Here is a 25,605-nt window from a genome sequence, read left to right on the forward strand (position 1 = left end):
AAAGCCCCAACTATTCGGAAGGGGGGGGGGAAATCAAAATTTGAATTTCTGATACCCAAGAATGAGAGGGCTGAAAGGCAAAGCAGGTTCTTCCATAGCTGAAAATATGCATTTTTTAAAATATAATCAGAGGACTTTTTTAACACTGCTCAATGCTGTATTTTAGTCTCTTGGAGTTTTTATTGTCACTTCTATCAATTCTATGCAAAATATGAACGGAACTATTTTTCTCTCTTTAGCAGGCGTAAATTCCCCACCTTTACACCAACCTGGTTATTTCTCTGTTTGTCACGCAGCTGAAACCAATCGCGCGCTCTCTCTCTCGCTCTCTTTTTCTCCCCCCTCCCGCCCCACGTTACCGGGTTCTTTCTCTTTAACACCATTTGATTTTCCCAGAGTCGGTATTTTTTTTAAAAAAAATCTGTAACATTTAATTTCAAAGTTTCCGCCCACGTGACTTTCAGTGAAGTCCCTTGAGGCTTCCGAGAACCCACATCAGCTAAAGGGAGGCGAAGAGCCGCGGGAGATGCATTGCTCTGAAGGCCAAGGGGGGACGTAGCTGCTGACAGGCGCGGTGGGAGAAGGGGGAGAAAGTGAGCGGCTGGCTCAGAGGACGGGCAAAGGAGAGAAAGTGTCCAGTTTAAAGGAAAAGCGGGCTAAGACTACCAAGGCCTGAAGGAAGAAGGCAAGGGAGTCGACAGGCAGGGGGTGCTGCGAGCCATGCCCCATAGCTCTGACAGCAGTGACTCCAGCAGCTTCAGCCAGTCCTCTTCATCCAGCAAACAGGTACTGTGTGGGGCCACTTTCTGTCCATTGAATGAAACCCTTAAAAGGAGGTATATTGGGAGCAAGGCTGCAGTACCCCTAGTGCAATCTAGTGGAATTCAACAGGTGAAATTTGGCGAGGCATTAAAAATCAAGAGATGAGGAACTGTTCCCCAACGACTCGTCTCCCCTTTGAATGAAATTGACCACTCTGGTTTAGGGAAAAGGCTGAAAGAGGGACTACAGTTCCCTGATTTCAGCCACCTATCAGCTGCAATTCTGGGATTTGTGTCTAGTACCTGCTAATTGGAGAAAGCTAATCTAATGGCCCTGGAGTGGTTTTAATTAGAATTGTCCAGTTCTACCAAATAATAATAATAATAATAATAATCTTGTACTCCTATTTCAAAATTATCCCCTGTAATGAGGAAAGTTCTGGGGGATCCAGTTTTTCTGCAAAAGGCTAGGGACTGATTGATGGATTAAAATTTGTTAAGGGCATTTTTTCTACTGAGAGATGTGATAAATTTTCAAATATTAAAGTATCAACGTTTTGCCTTCTTAGGAATGGGGTCCTAAACTTGAAAAAAAATACTTCAGCTGTGTGCAAAATGCTCTTAGATTTGTTTATACATTAAAGATGGAAGAAAATTCTAGAGGACTACATAGCTAGATGTTATCAATGAGAAATAATAAAATTATATCACCATAAGAATCTTTTGTTTAAAAAGTAGGGTAGAAATTTTGGATTATTACAGCAAGCCCAATGCAATGTATATACATTATGCTATTCTTCTTAAGCAAAGTTCTGCAGAGTGCAGAAAAAAGTAAGAAAGTTAAAGAGATTAAAAGCAAAAGGATATGGATAGATAATACAAACGAAAAGTTAAAACTAGCTTATACAAACATTACTATTCTTTTCAATATCCTTGCAAACCTCCTTTGATTCATCAGGTCCATGTATGCTTTCTACTTTGCCTTTTGCTCTTTATATTTTAAGCTACTCCTTTCTATTTAAGGAGCTCCATTCAATTAGTATTTTCTTGGACTGCTCAATACCCATTCATTAATTCATCACATAATCTGTTCTTGTTTTACACGTTTTATATATTCCTTTCCTACTGCCTTCCTCAGTTTACTTTTGTGTTTCTCTTAACATACCCAACTTTTACTTTCATAAACAAAGAGGCAGAAACACACTTTTATATACAGCAATTTTTGCTCACCCACAAAATATTTATTTATAAGAGACTATGTACTATCTAATTCCTTCCTACATGCATTTGCATATTTTAAAATTTCTCCAAATATGTTCCAAATTTAAAAAAAAATTCTACCACAGTTCTATATAGAAATTGATCTACTTGCTTTAGTTTTTTTTACTGTTTATGTATAATTTGCAGTCATTCATTCTGTTTTCCCTACCAAACAACTAATTTGATACAGTAATTTTCAGCTCATATTTTACCTTACAGTCTATTGCCTGCAATAATTTGGGTTCTCTAGCAACCACATAACCCGATTTGCATACAAAGATACATATAAAGTACACATTCCCAACTCCCACCAGCACACCACTAAAATCATCAGACTTCCTTTAACTGATTGATTATGTGCCATCAAGTCAGTTCAAATCTTAGCAACCATGTAGCTAGAGTTTCTCCAGGATGACCTGTTCCCTTTCTGGTCTTTAAGGTCTTTCAATGGTACACCCAACTATCATACATTTCTGGTCCATAGATTCCAAAAGAAATAGATTGGAAAAGTATATTTGTATTTCAGGACTCTTCTGATGATATGAGGAAAGTACAAAGAAGAGAAAAGAATCGCATCGCAGCTCAGAAGAGTCGGCAGAGACAGACACAGAAAGCAGATAACCTGCACTTGGTAAATACTTCTGTTATCTTCATCTGGATTTCTGGGATATACTACTCATTATTAATATGAGTATCTCCATTTAAATCTTGCTTTTCTAGCCAGAAAGCACACAATGCACAATGTAATTTAATATAAGGTATAATATGATATATAATATAATAATTAGCGTAGCACAGCACAGCATAGCATAGTCTGATTTAGGCCTGTAGCAAAATTTAAAGAATTGCTTCTTTATATAAAACTGTGAAACAGTAGATCTCCTACACTTTGCATGGCTGCATTGAGGCAAACCTAAGGTCTCTTGAGTAGCACCTGGTGATTGTATCAACTGCTCAGAATCTTTGGGAATGGGTAATGTACAATAAAAGAAAAATATATACAAAATGTGGTGGATAAAATTGCTAAATTTTTATGACAGGGTCGGGAGTTGGGAATAGTTTTAAGACTGGAAATGATAATTTCCCTCCCTAGACTTTCCCATTCCCCTTCAAATAATGTCCTGAAACTAGATTTGTTTTCATTTTTTTTTGTGCCTTCTCACATTTTTTTTAAGTTTTAACAATCCCCTTTTGTAAATCTAATATAGGAAAATTATCCAGGTTGACTTCTTATTTGTATATTCCTTTTAATTATTAAGACATCAACCTGTTTTTAATATGTCCACTGTAGCATCTATTTCCATATTGTTTATGGAGCTTATCATGCTTAAATCTACTTTCAGATCAGTCTCAATTCTGTCCAAAGTGCTTGCATAACTTTTTTTAAAAATAGTTTTTTTTATAGAGACAGACACTAATATTAACTTCTGAGTCCATCTTCAAAAATATCCTTCAATATGTCCAGTATTAAAATATTTCGCTTCATTCTATATTACCAGTGGGGGAGAGTTTTGGCAACACAGAGCTTTCCCAGAAAGTGGCCTGGATTAAGAAATTCTGTAGTCCTGAGTTGGATTGGGGAGTGGTAAAGAGGTTCAGGGTAGCCATACCCTAGAATGCCTCCAGATATATCTAGTAGGTTAAGTTATAGCTTTAATTTGGCAAGAATCTGTCCATTAGGTGTAAGCAAATAAAAGTTTGAACCAGTGGTTAAATTCAATTTTTTTACTACCGGTTCTGTGGGTGTGGCTTGGTGGGCGTGGCAGGGGAAGGATACTGTAAAATCTCCATTCCCACTCACTCCAGGGGAAGGATATTGCAAAATCTCCATTTCCCCCCCCCTTGGGCCAGCCAGAGGTGGTATTTGCCGGTTCTCCGAACTACTAAAAATTTCCGCTACACAGAACCTGCTGAATTTCACCCCTGGGTTGAACTCGATTGAGCTTTCAATATGATTTCTGGGCTTGGACCTGACAAATTGTAAATTTTAGCTACTTCTGGTTCCCTCTAGTGCCCAATCTTCAAAGTTTCATCCTATCATGCTTTTTAAGAGAATTCAAAACAGTAGGATTTTCCTACGCTATTGGGAAAATGGAAAGGATTCTTACAATTATTTCCAAAATCTTATTTCAAATTCATTCTGGACACTCAATTTGTTTTACTCACTTTTTTGCTGTTGATTCCAAAAGAATCAAGTCTTTACATTTTTATTTAAATTACTTTTGCTAAAGATTGAAGAAAACTTGCCCAGTTTGGTAAAACCTGTCAACCAATCCAGTTCCTAACAAACAATTACCTAAAGTGAAATTAGAAAATAAAACAGAAAGTATGTGAACCCTATTTTGAAGGAACTGAGATCAGTTCACTATTCCCCCCGCCCCCGAAATACTTGCCATCAGTGTTTGATTACAACTCACATCATAATGTAACAAAAATGCACTAAGCTGTGGAAAGCTGGTTCAGGGTCTCCAGTACTGAAAAAATAGGACATATAGCTCTTGTTTCAATCATAAATTTCATATATAATTCAAAATATATGTTTGTTTACTCTCAGGGGTATTTTAACTCTTGGTAATATTTAGGGTGAGCTCAGCAGACAAATCACTAAATCCTTTGAACTTTAGAATAATTACTTCTTTAGGATCTGCGGTCCTAATTCCAACTCACTGAAATACATTTTACATGTGTAAGATAATCTACCCTGAATCTCATTAATAGCTTGGGTCTTTTGTTCCATGTTATGCTATACATGTGGAAAGATAATGATGTTGGGCATCATGGCATGTGTTGAAATATCAATGAATTCTGTGTGGGTGCCAGCCCTACTTTTTGATATTCATGTCTCCCAGAAAGTCAGGGTAACAGAGTAGTACAGTGATGGCAAACATTTTCGGCACCGAGTGCTGAAAAGGGAGTGTGCACACAGGTGCATGCCACTGAGTGCAGAAAAGGGAGCACTTTGCGCGCTCATCTGGGCTGCAACAAGGAAGAGGAACTGTCCAGGGGGCATGTGCATGCCAGAAAATGAACTTCCGGTTTCCAGCATGCATGCTTCCGATTACTGCAAGTACCAGCAAGTATTTTGGTTACTGCCTCATATGCGCTGATCAGGTGGCCAGCACGCAGGCTCATGCCGGAAAACGGAAGACCATCTCTTTTGGTTTCTGGCTCTGCCGCATGCAGAAAGGCCTGCTGATTGTCGCATGCGCGTGCCCGCCAGAAACCTGGAAGAGGAACGGGCGACACTGTGTGTGCCAGGCAACATGGCTTCCACTTCGGGCATGTGTGCCATAGGTTCGCCATCACAGGAGTAGTGATAGCCTCTCATCCCTGAATTTCTGGAGATCACATAAAACCTGAATGTTATTGCCTAGTTTGCATAAATAGCAATTGGATTGCCAATTCTGCTTTGGCTGACCACTTCAAGAATTAAATGAACAATGTGAGTGTATGCAACCATCTCTGTATTTTAAAAAATCCTCTTGCACATAAAAAGCATGGAAAGGTTTTCAACCCTGTCCTCTTGCTTATATGATACCTTTGAGAGTGGGGGGCTTTTTTTGCTCTGAGAAAGAACTTGGCCATCTGACTCTTCACAAGAACTGTGAGGTGATTTAATCAAGAATTGTTTTTTAATCTGTTGTATGCTTTTGATTGAACCCAACTTGCAAACTCACCTTGCAGCAAAGTTTTACATGTTTGTCAATAATTTCAATTTTTGTGGTTTCTCTTCAAAGGGGGCAGGGGGTAATTGCTGAGGTTTACCACATGTGATATGTAACTCTTGTCTGAGCGCCATGAGCTTGCTTGAGAATTTGGCAGCTTGGCCTTCCCCAAGCTAAATGAATAACAGCATGAAGAAACATCCGCACACAAAAAGGCCTCAAATTCAGAGATAGCCATTTGGGGAAAGACCTGTGTTATAGTATCCTCGCCATCTTACTCGCTAAAAGCCAGCTTGCTTTTCAGCGAGGCCTTGAGGAGAACAGCCATGGTTTCAACTGATGAATTTCTACACAGCACTGCCTCTTTCCCTGCAGCTGCTGAAAGATGCAAGCAAGACTTTCCTTCTTCTTCAGTGACACAGTTTCCTGTGTCAGGTGGTTTTGCTAAGCAGCGATGGCAGTTACTGACCCCCTCCCGTTCCCCAGGCTTTTGCTCTCAAGGGGTCAGGATGTATGTGGCTTAGGTTGAGGAAATACAAGTGCTTGACGAAGGCTCAGTGAGAGGCAGTAGGAACGCACAGTGCAGGATATGTTGCTGTCATTTCTCATAAGTTGCTGGCTGGGGGCAGAATGCGGCCAAGCGCAGAAATGTCATCCGCTGACACAACTAGGTCTGGGTTTGCCCAGACCAAGTTTACAAGAAAAAACATCAAAATGGAAACTCTGCAAAGATGCTATTACAGAAAAACACCCTTTGCCCAATAAAAATACAGGCTGGTTAACCAGACTAATGGTTGTATGGGAGCAAGAGGGAAGATCTGTGGTTAGAACCATAATGTATGGGGAAATATTTTTTTCATAAATTTGGTACAAGGTAGGGAAAATTGAAAATTCTGCCCTTTATAACATCTGTTTCTTTCTTGGAACCAGAGGAGAGCTTTGCATAGCCAATCCTGGCTAACTGTGAAACAAACCAAGATCTAGTTAGTGTTTGAACAGTACAGCACCAGATGATCCCAGGTCTGTAGCCTAGATTTATTATTTATTTATTTATTTATTTATTTATTGAATTTATAGGCCGTCCAATCCCGAAGGACTCCGGGCGGCTTACAAAGAAGGGGAAGAAAAGAAAAAGAATGGTTTAAAATTCACAACACACATTCATTCTAATAGGGGCTGGACCTTAACAATAAGGTCAACAGCCCCAGGCCTGCCGGAACAGCCAGGTTTTAACAGCTTTCCTGAAGGCCGTGAGAGTGGGCAAGGCCCGGATATCTGGGGGTAGCTGATTCCAGAGGGTCGGAGCAGCCACAGAGAAGGCTCTCCTCTGGGGGCCCCCCAGCCGACACTGACTGGCTGACGGCATCCGAAGGAAGCCCAATCTGTGGGATCTTATCGGCCGTTGGGAGGTATGTGGCAGTAGGCGGTCTCGCAGATACGCTGGTCCTAGGCCATGTAGGGCTTTAAAGGTAATAACCAACACCTTGAATTGCGTCCGGAGACCAATTGGTAGCCAGTGCAGCTCGCGGAGGACAGGTGTAACATGGGTGTACCTCGGTACACCCAATATTGCTCGCGTGGCTGCATTCTGGACTAGCTGTAGTCTCCGAACGCTTTTCAAGGGTAGCCCTATGTAGAGTGCATAGATCAGCATTTCTCAACTTTAGCAATTTTAAGATGGATGGACTTTAACTCGCATAATTCCTCAGCCGAAATGCTTGAGCTAAAATCTTAAAGATGCCAAGATTGAGAATCATTGGTCTAGAACAAAAAGTTAAAAAAAAAAATATTGGAAGAGGTACTGGCAAGCCTCTTCTGCATTATTTCTAAGGAAATTTAAAGGGGATGTCCAGGAACTCACCAGGATGTCAAGCCTGGCTTGAGGGAGTCTTTATTGTTACCTTTCTGCAGTGTAACAAATGGTGGTATTGGTTTCTTGTTCAGAGTTCTTTCTTTGCATGAACGTTTGAAACACTTGTCAGTCAGTAAACCAAGTAAGATAGGAGTGCCAGAAGTGTCTGTGACAGCCTGCAAGGATTCCTGGGACTCCAAAATTTTCCCTCCTCATTATCTATCATACCCGGCTATCTCTGCTTCATAATTTTGTTTCTTCCTCTTGCATTTCCTGTTTCTTCCTTGCTTTGTTCCTTCAACTCCCTGCTGTGTTTTCACTTTCTCTGCTTGCTCCGTGTGATATCTCAAGCTGTTTGCTCCTAACGCTCTCTAGTGTGCTGTCGCCCACTCTACTTGACCTTTCCCTTTACGCCCACCTCACCCTCTGCCCAAGGGGGCACCTGGGCAAGGCTCATCACTGCTTCCTCAGTTTTCTGGTCAGTTTGCTTCCATGCTACTCTCCTGGCCACATTTGCTCCTGGTCATTTGTGTCTTATGTCAGTGCTATTACATTTAAAGGTTCCTGGGCCTATGTATTCATTTTCTGTTTTTAACTAACATTAAGTTTATTAACATGCCCCTCTCCCCCCAAAAAACCTCCCACCTCACAGGCCTGTAAAAAGACAAGTATGGCTTCCAATCCACAAAATTATGTACCATTAAAATAAGAGTTTTGTCATGCTTATATACCTTGTTCTTGAAAACAAGCTTTGGACTGCCTCATTGTTACCTGCTTGTTCCCTTCATCCATGATTTACAGGAGATTAATTAACAGTATATGAAACAGCAAAATAATGAGTTCATAGTTGATGAAAGATGCAATCTATCTTCACTTTCCCTATGCAGATGATCTTATGGTGAAGCAACATTGCCCCACTCCTCCCCTGTATTTCCCATTAAAGAGCTATTCACTTAAACGCCTAAGTAGCAATTCTCTTGAAAAATAAATGTCTTTGGGATTGTAATACTGACACCTACCAATCTGTCACCTTCTGAGAAGAAAAGAATCCTCATGTGGCTCCGAGGTGGCGCAGTGGTTAAATGCAGCACTGCAGGCTACTTCAGCTGACTGCAGTTCGGCAGTTCGACAGTTCAAATCTCACCGGCTCAGGGTTGACTCAGCCTTCCATCCTTCCGAGGTGGGTAAAATGAGGACCCGGATTGTTGGGGGCAATATGCTGACTCTGTAAACCGCTTAGAGAGGGCTGAAAGCCCTATGAAGCAGTATATAAGTGTAACTGCTATTGCTATTGCTCTCCTCCTCTTAAAAGCTGGTTCAAGGAACAGAGGTAAACCATGTTGTTCCAGTTGATTTCTTTTGCTTTGCAGAAAGCATGACAATGAATAATGTTGATAATGTAGGTAGATCTGGAAGAGAGTCAAGTTACTTCTGGGCTGGCTATTTGCATATTATTGGTAAAGAGGAAACTATTACCAAAAAAGCAAGGCAAGCAGGTGTAGATTTGTATAAAGTTTGCATATGCTTGACTAAATGCAGTATAAATTCATTAGATATAATATATATATCACCATCTTCATGAGCACTACAAGTCCTTGACTTACAGCCATTCTTTGAGCAACTGTTTAGAGCAGGGGTGTCAAACCCGCGTCATCACGGTGGTGTCACATGACATATTACGACTCCCCCCCCCTCTTTGCTAAACTGGGTGTGGGCATGGCCAGTGCGTGGTGCTGCGAGTTTGACAGTCCTGGTTTAGAGTTACAGCGGCGCTGCAAAAAGTGATTTAAGACAGGTTCTTGCACTTATGACCGTTGCAGCATCCCCACAGTCACATGAGAAAATTTGAGTGCTTGGCAGCCGGCATATATTTATGATAGTTGCAGTTCCTGAGATAATCTGATTGCCATTCCCAGGCAGATTACAACAAGCAAAACCAATGGGGTTGGGGGATGGATTTGCTTAACGATAGTAATTCATTTAATTGCTTCACAGTTGTGGCAAAAAAAGTCACAAAATTGGACATAATTCACTTAACAATAATCTTGCTTAGCAATTGGAGCAAGGACTACCTACTAAATAATACAATACAATACAATATAATAGCAGAGTTGGAAGGGACCTTGGAGGTCTTCTATTCCAACCCCCTGCCTAGGCAGAAAACCCTACACCATTTCAGACAAATGGCTATCCAACATCTTCTTAAAGACTTCCAGTGTTGGGGCATTCACAACTTCTGGAGGCAAGCTGTTCCACTGATTAATTGTTCTAACTGTCAGGAAATTTCTCCTCAGTTCTAAGTTCCTTCTCTCCTTGATAAGTTTCCACCCATTGCTTCTTGTTCTACCCTCAGGTGCCTTGGAGAATAGTTTGACTGCCTCTTCTTTGTGGCAACCCCTGAGATATTGGAACACTGCTATCATGTCTCCCCTAGTCCTTCTTTCTATTAAACTAGACATACCCAGTTCCTGCAACCATTCTTCATATGTTTTAGTCTCCAGTCCCCTAATCATCTTTGTTGTTCTTCTCTGCACTCTTTCTAGAGTCTCCACATCTTTCCTACATCATGGTGACCAAAATTGAATGCAGTATTCCAAGTGTGGCCTTACCAAGGCATTATAAAGTGGTATTAACACATCACGTGATCTTGATTCTATCCCTCTGTTTATGTAGTCTAGAACTGTGTTGGCTTTTTTGGTAGCTGCTGCACATTGCTGGCTCATATTTAAATGGTTGTCCACTAGGACTCCAAGATCCCTTTCACAGTTACTACTGTTGAGCAAGGTACCACCTATACTGTCCCTGTGCATTTCGTTTTTCTTGCCTAAATGTAGAACCTTACTCTTCTTGCCTAAATGTAGAACCTTACTCTTATTTCATATTAAATTATTTATTATTGTGTAAGCATATCACACATCTGCATTGTTTTGCTATTAGCTAATAATCCCTTAGATCAGTTCCCAAACTTGGCAACTTTAAGACTTGTGGACTTCAACTCCCAGAATTCTCCAGCCAGCAGTCCACAAGTCTTAAAGTTGCCAAGTTTGGGAACCACTGCCTTAGATGTTTCCTAATATTTACTGGCGTATCATCTATTGAATTTTTGTCCTTATCTCACTTGCAGTTTAACAGCAATATTAGAACCCTCAGGCAGCCCCATTTCACAATGTAAATGGTCTAATAATAGTAGCAATGTGTTGACAGAGAGCAAGAGGAATTTATATGGTGATGTTGAGGTTGTCCATTCTGCAAGAATCATTTGGGAGAGTAGTGGGACATATGGAAGGAAGTTGGCAGAAGGGGTGTCACTGAGATGGTGAAGGCAAATGAGGTAGAAAGTAGGCTGTCCTCAGGAAAGAGGAATTGTGACTGCTCACTACTGCCCCACTACTAATCTCCTAACCTCTTCCAAAGTACTACATAACAATCCCTGGTCTCCAGGCTCCAGCTAAATTCCTGGTCTTCCCTAGTGTGGCTTTCCCCTGTTTACAACTTGGTTATGGATGACAGCAAAGACTAGTTTGTATCACGGAAACCTGTATGGAGAATGACTTTCACTGGGATATGCCCATCCGGGTTTCAAGTGTTACAGCAGGCATGACTCTTGACATGCAAATAAGAGTGGCTCTGATCATCTGGGAAATTAAGCAGGGAACCATGTATAATTGGTATGGAGCCTTGACTGCTAGACTTTATGGTTGACCCCAGGCTTTTGGTGTTGAAGGACTTCAATTTATGTTCCCCAGGACGGGAGACAGTTTATACATTTTTGTCCACCATGACAATCAAAGACTTATCCCAAGACTTATCCCAAGATCATGGACTTAACCCATGCAGAGGATTATATAATAGAAGTGGGGGACATATCTCTTAGCCCTTTGAGATTTTATTTATCACATTTAGATAATCATGGTTGGATCATGCTTTAATTTATATAGAATTTTACTATACCACAAGCCTTCATGGGAAAGAAGGGCCCATTCAATCAGTCTGTGCCACAGGCACCTGATGGATCCTATGTGCTTCCATGTGACACTTGTGAAGTTTCTGGAAATGAAAGCATTCTATAGAGTGCTTGGTTGATCACAAAGATAGATGACTGACAGCAGTGTAGCCTACTGATTAAGACCTAGCCTGATTCCCAGCAAGATAGAATGATAGTACATCTGAAGTTATATTGAATCTGAATATATTTCCTCTTTAACTCTAGATGGGGCTATGCTCCTCAGGACAAAAGTGGTTTACAATTTAGGAGTTTTTCTGACTCACAACTCTTGCTCACCATGGCCAAGGGAGAATTCACATCATTCTATTTTATGTGCCAGTTGCAATCATTCCTGGATGAAAGAACTTTGTACACAGCCCCTCATGGTCTTATTACTTTTCGATTTGATTCTTTCCGTTCAGTCTTTAAGAGACTGCCCCAAAGACTATTCAGATGAGGAACAGAGGGTTTGCTGATAATCCACATGTAAAAGGAACCCAGGGATGATGGCTCCTCTTGTAAGGAATAGCTTACCCCTTATTGTCTTACACTTTCCTCCCTTCCCTTCCAAAATATTAGGGCTTCTAAAAGGTTATGAAACTCGTCTCTTCAGGAAGAGTTTGCAGAATATAATAGTTTAGCCTGTCCCCAGGGATCGGCTAACGGCCTTTTTTCTATTTCAGTTATCCTAAAGTTGTAGATGTAAACTTTTTTGTATTTGTTTATTTATTTATCCACTCACTGATTTGAAATATATGGTTACCCATTTGCCAACTCAGCCTACAATATTGATTCAGAGATTACTGATGGGAACTGCCCCGTGATTGGTTCCTAACGATTCAGACTGGTTCAGCCCAACCAGTGGTTTGGTGGCCTGGGTTGCTGGAACCGGCAGTGACCCAGGCCTGCCACACCCCCGAAACAGTTCGCTGGGCGCCGCCATCTTGTTTTTCAATTCTGCATATGTACAGAACAATTTTAATTGCATTGCACATGTGTGCATTGTGTGCATCAAGCGCACGCAGAGCACGCACAAATGAACCAGCAGTAGTGCCTGCCGGAACCCATCTCCTGGAGCTGCCTTTTTTTAGGAAGGGTAATGAGAAATTCATAGCTTTAGTAATTCACCAGTCAATCAGCATCTAATCTGATTTTCCCTATCTCATCAAAAAGGATAATATATTTTAATAATCAAGTAAAACCATAATGAGCATCAGAAGAGAATTTCATTATCCTTGGCCAGATATCCCTAGAGCCAGTGGAGGCCAATGATGTACAAATTGATTGTACAACGGTGAACAGTCAATTGTACTTGCATATATCCATGACAGATTTATGTCAGAATTCCTGTGTGAGAATTGATTAATCATTCAGGTGTCATGGTGACATATAATGGAATGTTTTAAGAATAGCCATACTGAAGAGGATTGCAATAAAGATTCTCCTAGTAAGTATGGAGGGAAGTGAGGGTCTCACTAATTTACTGTATTTAACTCTGGTTCTGTGAAAAATTATTAAAAGCTTTAAGTGCACAATTAATTTCACTACTTTGATATAACACAATTAGAATTTTTATATTCGTCTTGTTTCGCAAGTGGGTTGATTACCCACATTTATTTCCTATAATGGGGACTCTAAGGCTTTGACATATCCTGTTTCTTTTCCTTCATTAAAGGAGAGTGAAGACTTGGAGAGACAGAATGCTGCTTTGCGGCGAGAAATCAAACAACTAACAGATGAACTGAAGCAGTTTTCCACAATGTTGAATTCGCATGAGACTCACTGCTCGATTCTCCAGACACAACCTCCAGTCCCTTCAGAGGTGCTTTTTGCCCCAATTGCTTTTCCTCAGAGCCATATCAGCTCACCTTGTTTCCAACACTGATATCAATACTTGGATTGGGGGGAAAAAAGCTTGGATTCCATGCCTAGAACAATGAGATGAGGTTTCTGCCTTGGACAGCTCAGAGTATCCTCATGTCTCTGTTTAGCAGAATGAGGAGTCAAGATGTCTTGGATCTGGCCTTGGGCAGATAGCAGGACGTAAAAGAAGAGTTGCTGCAAAGGGCTTGCGTTGGGGAATGAGGTCCCGAGAACAAGATAACCACATATTTCTGTTATTTGCACTGAAGTACTGCAAATTGATGTGTGTTTTTTTGCAAAATGTGTATGCTACTGGCTCTAGAAACATGACTCAGAAAGTGGCTAAAAGAAATACATTACTAAATAAAAAAAATTTAAAAAACAAACAACACATACTTTATTTTAAAGTCTGATTTTTACTTTCATTTCTATCAATTCCTCCCCCGTCCCATTCCAAACCCTTAAATAATGGGACAAGAAAAACATTGGGAACTGTAGAAGTCTGTGAGCCAAACCTTGGTTGTATTATCACAGCACAACAAATCACACAGCCAATCACTTTACTTTAGTGCAGTGTTTCTCAACCTTGACGACTTTAAGTCCTGTGGACTTCAACTCCCAGAATCCCCCAGCCAGTTGAGAAACACTGCTTTAGTGTGTTCTGTAGTCCCAGTCTTTGCAGTTATTAAATTAATTCTGAAACTGATTCACCATGGATATCGTATGAATGCAGCCACAAGTTTAGACTGATCTTATTTTTATTTATATCCCACCTTTATTATATTTTTTATAAACAACGTATATTTTTATAAACATATCTAATACTCCCTATTTTCCCCACAACAATAACAACCTTGTGAGGTAAGCTCAGCTGAAACAGTATGATTGGTCCAAGGTCATCCAGCTGGCTTTCATTGCTAAGGTGGGTCTCCCAGTTTCTAGCCTGATGCATTAATTACTAGTTCTAACTGCCTCTCATAATTAGGAGGTGCCTATTCTTTACTCAGTCTTAGTTTCCTTTTTTCCTGCTTTTTTCTTCTCTGTTTTTTGTGTGCTGTTCTGTGATCTACTTGACGATTTACCTCATGATGTGCCTGACAATCTTGTTTGCTGTAAATAGAAATGTAAAATATATTTATTTATATGAAACTACAAGTTCTCGGACTCCATTTGGACACTGACTATGCAACTATAGAAATTAGAGGCCATAAAAGCTACTAATCCTATAATACATAAAAGATGCAAATTGTATGGTCCTTTAATTGATTTGAAAGGAGAGTTTAACATCTACATATGGTAACCCTGTGATGCAGGAATTAGAAGTAACATCCATTTACCCTGTTACATAAAAGCACCAGAACTATGTTTTCCCCAACGGACTTTTAGTCCCGTGAATGTATTATCAGATTTGGCAGATCCTTGTATTGAGTGGTAGCACGGATCAGCACTATGTATAAGGCCTCTGTGTTTATTAAAATTAAAAATTAAATTCTGGATGAATAGTTTTGTTTCCATTGTATTTAGCTGATCTCAAAGCTAATCTTACCATTCTCAGGAAAACTAGAGGCTTGGATGATTCTGAATTGCTACACATAATAACAAACACATTTTTCTTTCAAAAGCTTTGATAAACAAAGGAACGTGTTGTCCTTGTTTTGGAGAACATATTCCATTGTTATACAAATATCTGTTACCATCAGGGGTTTATTTCCAGTGATATGAAAATAATTTGTCCAAAAATGTAGGGACAAATGCTAATGGAAAACCCCATGAAATACCCCCCCGGTTGGGGTTTTTTGGCTTATTTTAATAGCTGGGGAATTATATAAAAGGATGCCCAGTAAAAAGTCCAGATACCGTAGATACTTTCCCCGCTGGCTAGTTATTTTGAGTTCCTTTCTTATCGTTTTATAGGTCTGTGTAATCGCCTCTCAAAATTCTTTAACAGTTTGTTCCTTTCCCCCTTGAGAGTCAGACATTATTTTTCCAAGGTCAGCTCTAAATTCCTTTACAATAGCGACTGCAGTTATCTTAACTGATGGATTGGATATCAGAACTCTGGAATTTGTTGTGTTAATTATTTGGGCACAGAGTATTAGACAATGGAAAAGACACCTTTAAGAAGATACAATCTCCTAATCAATTTGACATACACAAGGAGGTATCCCTCACAGCCTATGATTTTGAAAAACAACAGAGTTGTCATGTATATCTTTCTCAAAGAATAAGGATAAATATGATCTCAGGAGAAAAGGAGAAATGCTAGTTTTAATATTTATACTATAAAAGCTACCAAAGGCTTCAATGCTGCTTATTTTCATCTGGCCTGTTGAAAAAGCGATTTACTTAACACTTGAACAGAAATCCAGATTGCAGTACTGTAATTCTTGCACTCTCAAAGGACTTCTCATTCAGAGGCTACAGCCAGAATCCTTTAGTGTCATTCCAGTATACAAACCAAAATCACATACGGGGCAGCAGAAGCCCTTGAAGTCCAACGAAAAGCTCATAATTCAAGATCCAGCATCAGTCTGATGGAATAAGGTAACTTTTCTTTCAATGAAGCTCAACTCCTAGTGACTTCATTAACATAGTCATGCAGGTTTCTTGGCAAAACAAACTCATTTCTCCTTACATTCTTCTGGGAATTTTTCAATTTCCTCTTGTCCAAGTACTAACTGGTCTTGGCCTTACTCTGGTTATGAGGCAAGAAGGTAGTCAACCAGATTCTACTCCTATGAGGCTTACACAGTAAACTAACTGGACTGAGTTTGCTCAAGTCATAAGTTATGGGAAACAACTTTTTTTTAGAGACATAGAAGAGATTTAGAAGAATGTTGAACACTTATGGTGCTTTAATTGCTTCCTTTGGATACACCTATGCACAATATGATGTCCATGTGGCCATTCCTGTTCACAGAGCATCCATTTATTGGAAGATAATATCCAGATACTCTCTTTTGAAGAATATTTCAAAAATGTTTGTATCAATGTTATTTTCACCACCAAAGAGATGCAGCTTTTTCCAATTATACAGGCTTAAACAGGATTTTAACAATTAACAAACATTTGCAAAGTTAAAATCTGAAACAAACTACAATTCCTAGAACCACTACCTTCTCCTATTAGCTTTGTGATCTATGCTGACACCTGTTGGCTACACTAGGAGCTGCAATAGTAACACTGTATAGTATGCATAAAGGTAAAGGTTCCCCTACACATGCGTGCTAGTCTTTCCAGCTCTAGGGCAGTGCTCATCTCCAGTGAGCATAGTGACTCAGTGACATGACGCGGTGGCTCAGTGGCAAGACACTGAGCTTGTCAATCAGAAAGGTTGGCAGTTCAGTGGTTCGAATCCCTAGTGCCGCGAAATGGAGTGAGTTCCCATTACTTGTCCCAGCTTCTGCCAACCTAGCAGTTCGAAAGCATGTAAAAATGCAAATAGAAAAATAAGAACCACCTTTGGTGGGAAGGTAACAGTGTTCCTTGTGCCTTTGATGTTTAGTCATGCCGACCACATGACCACGGAGACGTCTTCGGACAGTCCTGGCTCTTTGGCTTTGAAATGGAGATGAACACTGCCCCTAGAGTCAGGAACATCTAGCACATATGTGTGAGGGGAACCTTTACCTTTACCTTAGTTTAGCTTTTAACAGTGAAATGCTGTGCTTTTGTTTAGAATTAAAATTTATTGAGTTCAGTAAACTGACTCACAGGTAATTGTGCATTTCTGATACAATATTGATCAAATATTAGTCATTAAAATTAATAATGTAGACAATTAATCCGATGAATAATTCTGATTATTATGCATTAAACTTTTTCTCTTGTTCATTTAGTTAGCCTTGTATCACTAGAAAAATATATTACTATACATTTGGCTTGGATCACATCATCAGGCTCACCATTAAAAGAGGCACTGTTTAAACAGAGATGGTGGAGTGAAGAAACCAGAGTCTCATAGTTATGCATTTTCACATGGCACATCAGTCACTTCTATATTGTACTGAAGTTATTTCATCTTCTTCATGAAAGCATTGCTCTCAACCAGTGCAGTGAGTCAACAAATCAGTTTTTTGCTTATGGGTAAAATGAGAGGATTAAAATATATTGAATTGTACTAAATCTGAATGTTGAGTAGACATTTTAGGCTGAGTTAAGCACAGCATTAGGCTGCCTCTAAAAGTTAATGTGGGCTGGAAGTGGAGATTATCGGAAAATTTCAAGGCTAGATTAGAGAAGCCGCTTCATTTTCTCAAATAAATATGAGTCAATCTACATTTAATTCATGTACCTACTGAAGATTAATGCATTTCCAGTGGACTTATATGTGTTCTGGAAATTGAAACAAGAAACAGTGAAAACGAGACCACTGATTTTTGGAGACTTTCCAATCTTGATTGAATCGATTTTCCAACAGTTTTTGCATGTAGTTAAAATCTTCCAATGTGATTATATATCTCTTCCCAGAAAATTCTATAATCTGGGCCAGAAAAGCGTCATCCAGATTTTCTGCCTAATGTAGTCATCTATAGCATTTAGTCTCTCATCCCACAATAATATCCTTGTTTTCCTTTTTTTTATATTCTTATCCACTGAATTGAATCCTCATCCTCCAATTCTTATAATTCAGTTTTCAATACACATGCACTTCCTTCACATGAAATGCAGTTCCACCCCTGTTGTTAACATATAAGATGTTGTTTTTAAGCTTATCTTCCACACACCAGCTCCCTTTTTGTTCAGCTATCTTGGCATTTTTGAAAAATTCCATCATGGCAAATAAACCAGATACTTGTCTTGGAATCACAACCATTCTTTATTTGTGTTTCTGTATTTGCAAAATTGTCTCAAGTGCTTTTAAGAGCTTTATTTTGACTCAGTATAATAGAAGATATTTCCTGGTTCATAAGCATCAAACAGTTCTGTTGTTCAACTATTAAGTGAGGCCACAGTAAAGAAAAAGATAGGAAAATACGTTAAGGCATTGACTCTGCTCATATACCAGTAATGTATTGCCTTCTTTTAAAATTGCTTTCATCTTTATTGATTATTATGCAACTGTATGAAACTAAGAACTAATCCCTGGGTTAGCTTTTTCCTCGACACTCCCAATCTCTTTTCTTTTTGTGTTAGTGTTTCTTAGTGCAAAGGGCTTAAGAAGATGTACTATCTTCTTAAGCCCTTTGTATTAGCCATTGAAGGAAGAAATAATAACTTGGTAAAAGAAATTAGTAAGTAGATTTAATGCCTTGATTTGAAGGCATAGCTATTAGTGAGGATTCCCAGGAAACAGAGTTAAAAAAATACATGAACTTTTGCTTGTTGTTTGCTATTAGGCCGTGACTGCTAACACTTCATTTTCACAATAATTCACCAGGTATGCAATTTGGATTCCCAGGAAGGAAGGTCTGCATTCCAGAGAGCAAAGATGCAATGAAGCTTAGATAGTTTGGTCAGGAGAAAGAGAGTTAAGCAGGATCCTCCCAATTCTCAGAGTAGGTCTGTGGTGATGCAAATAGTTGCTTTAATTTGGCCAGATTTCTGTCTATAGGTGAGGAACAATAAGGGAAACTGCTTGGAAGTAATTCCACATATCTTTAATTATTCTTGACTCTTGAGGCCTGACAGCAGTATTGTTAATATAAAGTGAAATGCTGCTGTTACTTGCTGGTAGAGTGGCTGAAGATATTTGTCTGCCCAAGCACACACTTCAGAAGTATGCCTCTCCCTTGATTTGCCAGGAAACTACAGTGCTACATTCCAAGATTGCAGGGCAAGGAGAAAACCTCAGCTTTTCAAAAACATCTTGCTGGCTAGTGTTAGCGTGTGAGATTAGATGGACCCTGACCTGGTCCAGCAAGGCAATGTTTACATTCTTTCCATGACCCAATGACTCATGTGGACACATTTTTCATTGTTGTGCACATATACTCAAATCTGGTGACCATCTCATCACTTTTACTTCTATTCCATTGCATTTTGCCCCAGAGTTTGTTTTCTTCTGCTACTGTTCTTCTACGTGGAGCGTTCCAGGTGTGTTGGTCTATATTTCCTATAAGTAGCATGCACAACTAAGGATGAAGGCTATTCAAGTTCAATATATCTAGAAGGTACGTATAAAGTTTGGGAAATCCTGCTTATGTATTCAAATGATTTCATTTCAAGGACTGTATTATTTTTACCTAAGACAAGTGACCAACTAGGAAACTATTCCCCTTACATTAAAAAGCAAAGTTATGTCAGTGCAGTCCATCTACGGGGCATACCTCGGACACAGCCACTATCTGCCACCCTCTTTTTATTTCCAAACAAAAAGTAATTTAATTTCTCTTGAATTGAAATTGCCCCAAGTACATGTTAGCTTTGTAGCAAATCTGACAAGAAGATTGAGGTAGACTGACCTTGACACATTTGTAAGAAAAGCTGGTTTTGTAAGAAAGCAAAGAAGATAAGACATCTACCAAAAGAACTGAATAAAAGCCCTATTAAAGAGAAAAAAACAATGGGCAATTTCTTGGAGCATATATGAATCAGAAAATGCTTCCCTAAACTTAGTAACCTAATGCATGTTTACACAGAGATAACACTTACTAATGTCACTTGGACTTATTACGGTACTATGTAATGGACATAATATTCACCACAGTTTTAGCATACTGTTGAAAGAAATGTCCTTCTGGGTTCAGCTCCAAGTGGGGAAGAAGACACTGGAGACATGGAGGCTACTTGGAAAGATGGTTTATTGTTGGACAGGGCCACATGGCTTGAGCCCTGTACAGAAAAGGTGATCACATGTTTCAATGTTGATGGAGAAGAAGAGAAGGGCTGAGGAAGGGGCTTGCTAGGCTTTTTATACCCTGTTTAGTCCCACCTCTGTTTCCTGTTCCTGTGTAAGAAATGTATTCTGACTGGTTATCAAACTCCCATGGTGCCATGCAGGAGGCTACTCTCTAGACTGTGATGAGTTCTCAGATGCCTTGTTGTCAGTTGAGTAATATCCCTTCCCCCTACAGCTGCAGTGAGGAGAAGTCTTTATTATGTAAAGTGGGCTAGCCATTAGCTGGGGATGGGTAGAAAGCTATAGGCAACTATTCTGTCTTTTAAAATGTTTCTTTTCACATCCAGATAAATATTCTGCCTTTTCAATATTTCCTAGGATATTTCATTTTTCTGGGAGAGGGCTGGATGATAACTTCCCACAATACATAGGAGCAAATAACAGAAAAGCATTTTTCCCCCAAAATCGCAAGTCTCAAAATTCCAGTTGTAGTTCCATCATATTGGAAGGGAACCAAGTGGAGAAAGATGACACTATAGTAATTCTAAATATGTATAGTGTATTGGCCATATTTTTAAAAGTGTGGTCCTAGGATCTCTGGGGATTTCCCAAGACCTTCTCAGAGATCCACAAAAATCAAAATAATTTGTCAGCCTATGTTGAAAAATAATACAATATAAAATGCCTTCAAACAATCATGAGAAGCAGGAGCAGCAGTGAGTGTGTGGTTTATTTTTAAATATTTAATATGGCAAATATTGATATATACAACCTATACAAATAAAAGCTCTTTTGGGGGGTCCTCAGTAATTTCTAAAATTGGGGAACACACTTTCTCTGTGATGGTTGGAGCTGAAAAAGGCTATGTTAAAATAATAATGAAAAATGGTGGCAGGCCAATCAGCTATTTCCCTTGTTATGTTAAAACAACCTGTAAACCGTTTATATAGTCAGCTCAGACTAAAGGCCTGTCCCAGCAACTAGGAAAAAAGTAACACCCCTCTCCCCACAAAAAACTTTCAGCTTGTTCCTTTTAGTAATATCATTTTGCAACCAACTGAACTGACTCACAGTATTCCTGGCTGCCTAAAATTAAGTGGGATTCTGGACCTCAAAAATGACTGTTTTGGGGGCTAGATAAAAAGTGATTTTAAGTATAAGAATGTGTTCTAGTGCATTTATAATACTGTTGTCCTTCCTGGCAATAAACTTGCAACTTGGATTTTAACTCTTTAGCCCTCCAGACTTCAGGAAAGTGAAGATGTATTTTTCAGGTTTAGGTTTTGAAGACAATGTGCTACGTTTTTGCACAATGACCTATCCCTTTACTAGCTGGGGAATGTGGACCCACATTTTACTTTTGCTAACTCCAAGAGAATAAAGAGTCTTAATAACTTGCCTCGTTCTCTTCATTGTGCCCCTTCTATGCCTGACTGGATGCAGTATGCCCAGTGTGTGACAGTTTTGCTGATGCACACGTTGCAAGCCTTCGGGATAAAGTTCTTTCCTGAACTGAACTTACAGCAATGTAGGACATAAAAAAATTCCACAACTACTTTGTTATTTAGCCTGAACAAACCAATGGAGAATGAGCAGCATGAGCTCGGCTGGAGAGGATTCTTTGGGGCTCACCTGCTTTAGCAGCAGGTAACACTGAGGCACTTTGGTAGTGGCAGGATGCTGTAGGCATTTGCTTGGTCTTTGTTTGTCCTTAAATTCATAAGAACGGAATATAAATTCAAAATTTTTAAATGAAAACTTAGTAACTGATATACAGTCATTGTCTAAAAAATAAACTAAATTTGGGGCTAAGCTGAAATGTTATATTGTCATGGGGAAAAGACATTTCCCCTTTCTTCTCTCAGAATAAGCAAGGCCCATAAGGGAACACTTAAGTAGCATGAAGTCAAACCATATTTTGCACAACAACTTGAGATTGAGTCAGTCAGAAATGTTATAAACAAACAAACAAACAAACAAACAAACTGTTGATCTTAGACTTTGTTCTCCTCCATTCTTAGAATAGAGCCAGACACTCTGAATTTCACAAAACAACAGTGTTTGTTTGAATTCATGCCTACTTCTTTTGGACTGCATCTTCTATCAATGTAAAATATTCCTTCTTGTTTGGGGTCTAAATCAATTCAAATGTGTCAGAAAACACTGAAGAAATAATTACTGGCATTAAGTTTTATCTAATTAGATTTGCCACCCTGAATGATAAATGTTGATCCATCTGACCGTATCAAATACTGAACCATGGTTTGGACAGAAGTTTCCTTGTTGTGGCAAGATTTTTCAAACTGTGAGGTGTAGCTCGCTTGGGGAAGTGCAGACCGAGTCCAGGGGACGTATGAAGAACCTTTATGTTGTACATAAATGCTACAATAACTCCCAAATTTCCTTATATTGTTTCTATTGTTCATTTGTGTTCATTTTGGTATTTATGTTTTATGGAGAATTGTGTACATTAATATTACACTAAAGGGAAGTGAGATGGAAAAAAGTTTAGGAACTCTGATAGATGGGATTAATTTCTTCGAATCATTTCTTTCCCCAGAAGGCCCTTGCAAAGGAACTTAGTAGGGGACAGCCAAGATTCAATGCCACCAGTGTAAGATAGCCAGAACAAACATTCCAAGTGGGAAGTTACTGGAAGAAACAGGGTCTAAAGTGCAATCAGTGCTTTTGATGGATGGATAGATTTGGTTAAAAAAAGACAATTAGAAAACTTCATTTGAAGGACTTGATGGTTTCATTTGTAGGATAAAATATCTCAGAATACAGGAAGTATTAAAAGAAACTATTAATTAACTATTAACTATTACACTAAATCACTTTAAATAGTTTATAAAGTTGTCATGCTCTAGTAGTGTTATGTAGTGTATATACACACCAGAAGACGTTTGAATTTTGTGTAATGCTACCATAGTTTCCCTTGTTTACTAATATTTTGCATAATATTTAAGCAATACATCTAAAAAATTCTCAATCGAGCTGTAAGCAGAGGATATTTCAAACAAATACCATTGACACTTGTTTAATGGTTGTCAGAATCTACAGGTGACACATCAACAATGAGTCCTTTTCCTTCCTAATATTTTGTAGCTCAGTTTGAACATAGTAACAGCAGGATTGAGAAAAGGACTGAGTATTTTTAAGCCTAGTTGGGTTGGCTCGGAAAATGCAAACTTCCAAAGACTATGTCATATCCTATAGCAGTGATGGTGAACCTTTTTTTTATGTATGCCAAAATTGTGCATGTACCCAAGCCTGCCACATATTCAAACATAGTCTTCTGTGGGAAACTGGGAGTGGGAAATTGTATGGAGCATGGGGGAGATATGTAGCTAAAATAACATTCCTTCTCAGAAAGTCAAGATTATTTTGTCCCTGCACCTGGACAGATGTGGATGGGAGGAATTTTCCTTCATAACAGGGGCTGGTTGGGCCATGTGATGGACATGTGGGTGCTGGGACAGGGTTTTGAACTTTCAACTGGGTGGGGAAAGCCTGGAAGCTTTCAGATTCAGATTTTCCCAGATGTGCCAACATGGTTTCTTTAATAAATTTGAACTTTGATGAATCTCTAGCCTCGGATTCTTATTTGATTGAGGATGCTATTTGGAATTCTGACAAACTAACTTTGAAATAAAACTTATTAATGAATACTCTAACCAATGCACCATGTTTGGCTATTACCCATGATGAAAGATAAGAAGCCTTCAGAAATTGATTTCTTATTACTTAGAAATAAAACAGTGTTTAGAGATCAATATTGCACATCTCCAACTCCTTTTAGGCTGGTGCTTATTTTACAGTCTGCTCAAATAAGATGGGGTGTGTGTGTGTGTTTATAATGAAATATTATAATGATAATACATTATAATATTTCAAAAGAACGGTAATAATAAATCAACCTCTCTTGAGATGAATGAATGTCAAGAAGATTTAACTGGGATTGAAAGCATGGTGAATTAAAACGAATCTTCTAAATGCTATGAAGATGCTAGCATTTGTACAGAGCTGACCAAATGAAATAAACTATTGAGGTAAGGTACATAAGAATATTTATGGATCAGATCAGATATCTAATACTTCAACTTGCATAAATGTAACATTGCTAAACAAGCAACATGGATGAAACATGGTTCAGCTGAGGTCTTGGTCACTTCTTGGAATGAGGCAATGGGGGGGATGGCCTTAAACTAGATTGCATCTATATAGAATCTGGTTGTGTGTTGATTCTAGTGTTAGTGGTCCAGTCTAGTCTGATTTATAAGGAACCTCTGGAAGATGAAGCTGATGTTCTGATGTTATTCAATTGTGCATCTTTTTTCCTGGCTGTCTAAGTGCCTAAAAACCGGAGGATCCTGAATAGGGAAGAACAGGCTTTGGTCCAACACTGTGAGAACCAAGTTTGGATTGACCCATTACAGAAGCTGCAATTGGTCCTGAATATGGTGGTGCAGGTAAGGCCTGGAGTCACATTATCTGTGATAGGCAGCCATATAATTGTTTAAAGCAGATACATTACATTATTTATCTAGTTTTGTCTTAGTTTGTTGTATGAACCCTTTTTAATGTGGTTTATTCAGTAAGCTAAGAAAACTTGGCATGCTGCACAAGCTCAGTTACCATCACAGTCTTCCCAGAACTTTCCCACATTCCCCACTAACTGATACTTATAGGCTCACATAACTTATGAATGGGAGATAGGCATGAATTCTGGGAGTGGCAATGCCAATCTGGAAAGCACCAGGGTGGGGAAGGATGCTTTAAGGGGTGGCTGTTTATCCCTTTAGAAAGCTCATCTTTCTAAAATTAAACAAGAAGAGATTGGACTGTCATTTGTCAGAAATGGTGTATGGTCTCCTGCTTGAGGGGGGGGGGATTTGGACTAGATGACCTACAAGGTCCCTTCCAACTCTGTTAATCTATTAACTCTGTTAGTAGATCTCCTTGAATCTTCTTATTCACAATGTTTAGCCGGCCTTCCTACCTAGAGTCACTCCTTCTCTATTAGCCTCTGGTGAATTATTTAAATCAGAAGCATTATCTGCTACTAGGGTGAAGTTTTTCCTGCAACATGGCGTGTGGGTGTCAGCGCTTGGAACGGAGGTCAGGGAAAGATTTCAAAGTTTCTTTGCAAATACAATGTATTGCTTTATAATAACGCTGAATAGGCCGATGTGCGGAGGATACTGGCTATTGAGCAGCTGAGTCTTTTCTAAGCAGAGCGCCCTGCAAGTGAGCTGCCAGGCAGAATCTTCCCTCGAAATGCTCTAAAACAGGAGGTCCTCAAACTTGGCAACTTTAAGACTTGTGGACTTCAACTCCCAGAATTCTCCAGCCAGCAGCTGGCTGGAGAATTCTAGGAGTTGAAGTCCACAAGTCTTAAAGTTGTCAAGTTTGGGGACCCGCTGCTCTAAAGCGAA

The 25,605-nt window shown here is 39.3% G+C and overlaps 1 protein-coding gene across 1 annotated transcript; it reads left to right on the forward strand.

Annotated features, from left to right (window-relative positions):
- The first annotated feature begins 460 nt into the window (after positions 1–460).
- Positions 461–13,779, forward strand: BATF (basic leucine zipper ATF-like transcription factor). The gene is made up of 3 exons (XM_014066594.2): positions 461–786; positions 2,548–2,652; positions 13,199–13,779. The coding sequence occupies exons 1-3, from the start codon at positions 721–723 to the stop codon at positions 13,406–13,408; spliced, it is 381 nt and encodes a 126-aa protein (XP_013922069.1). The 5' UTR covers positions 461–720; the 3' UTR covers positions 13,409–13,779.
- Positions 13,780–25,605: the final 11,826 nt, after the last annotated feature.

This window comes from Thamnophis sirtalis, unplaced genomic scaffold (genome assembly GCF_051295495.1).
Source record: "Thamnophis sirtalis isolate CommonGarterSnake01/CBP01778 unplaced genomic scaffold, rThaSir2_p1.2 scaffold_1, whole genome shotgun sequence".
NCBI classification, from domain to species: Eukaryota; Metazoa; Chordata; class Lepidosauria; order Squamata; family Natricidae; genus Thamnophis; species Thamnophis sirtalis.

Coding starts and splice junctions, on each gene's coding strand:
- BATF (XM_014066594.2), top strand. CDS start 721: ATGCCCCATAGCTCTGACAGCAGTGACTCCAGCAGCTTCAGCCAGTCC. Junction 787..2,547: donor CCTCTTCATCCAGCAAACAG/GTACTGTGTGGG, acceptor TTTGTATTTCAG/GACTCTTCTGATGATATGAG. Junction 2,653..13,198: donor AAGCAGATAACCTGCACTTG/GTAAATACTTCT, acceptor CCTTCATTAAAG/GAGAGTGAAGACTTGGAGAG.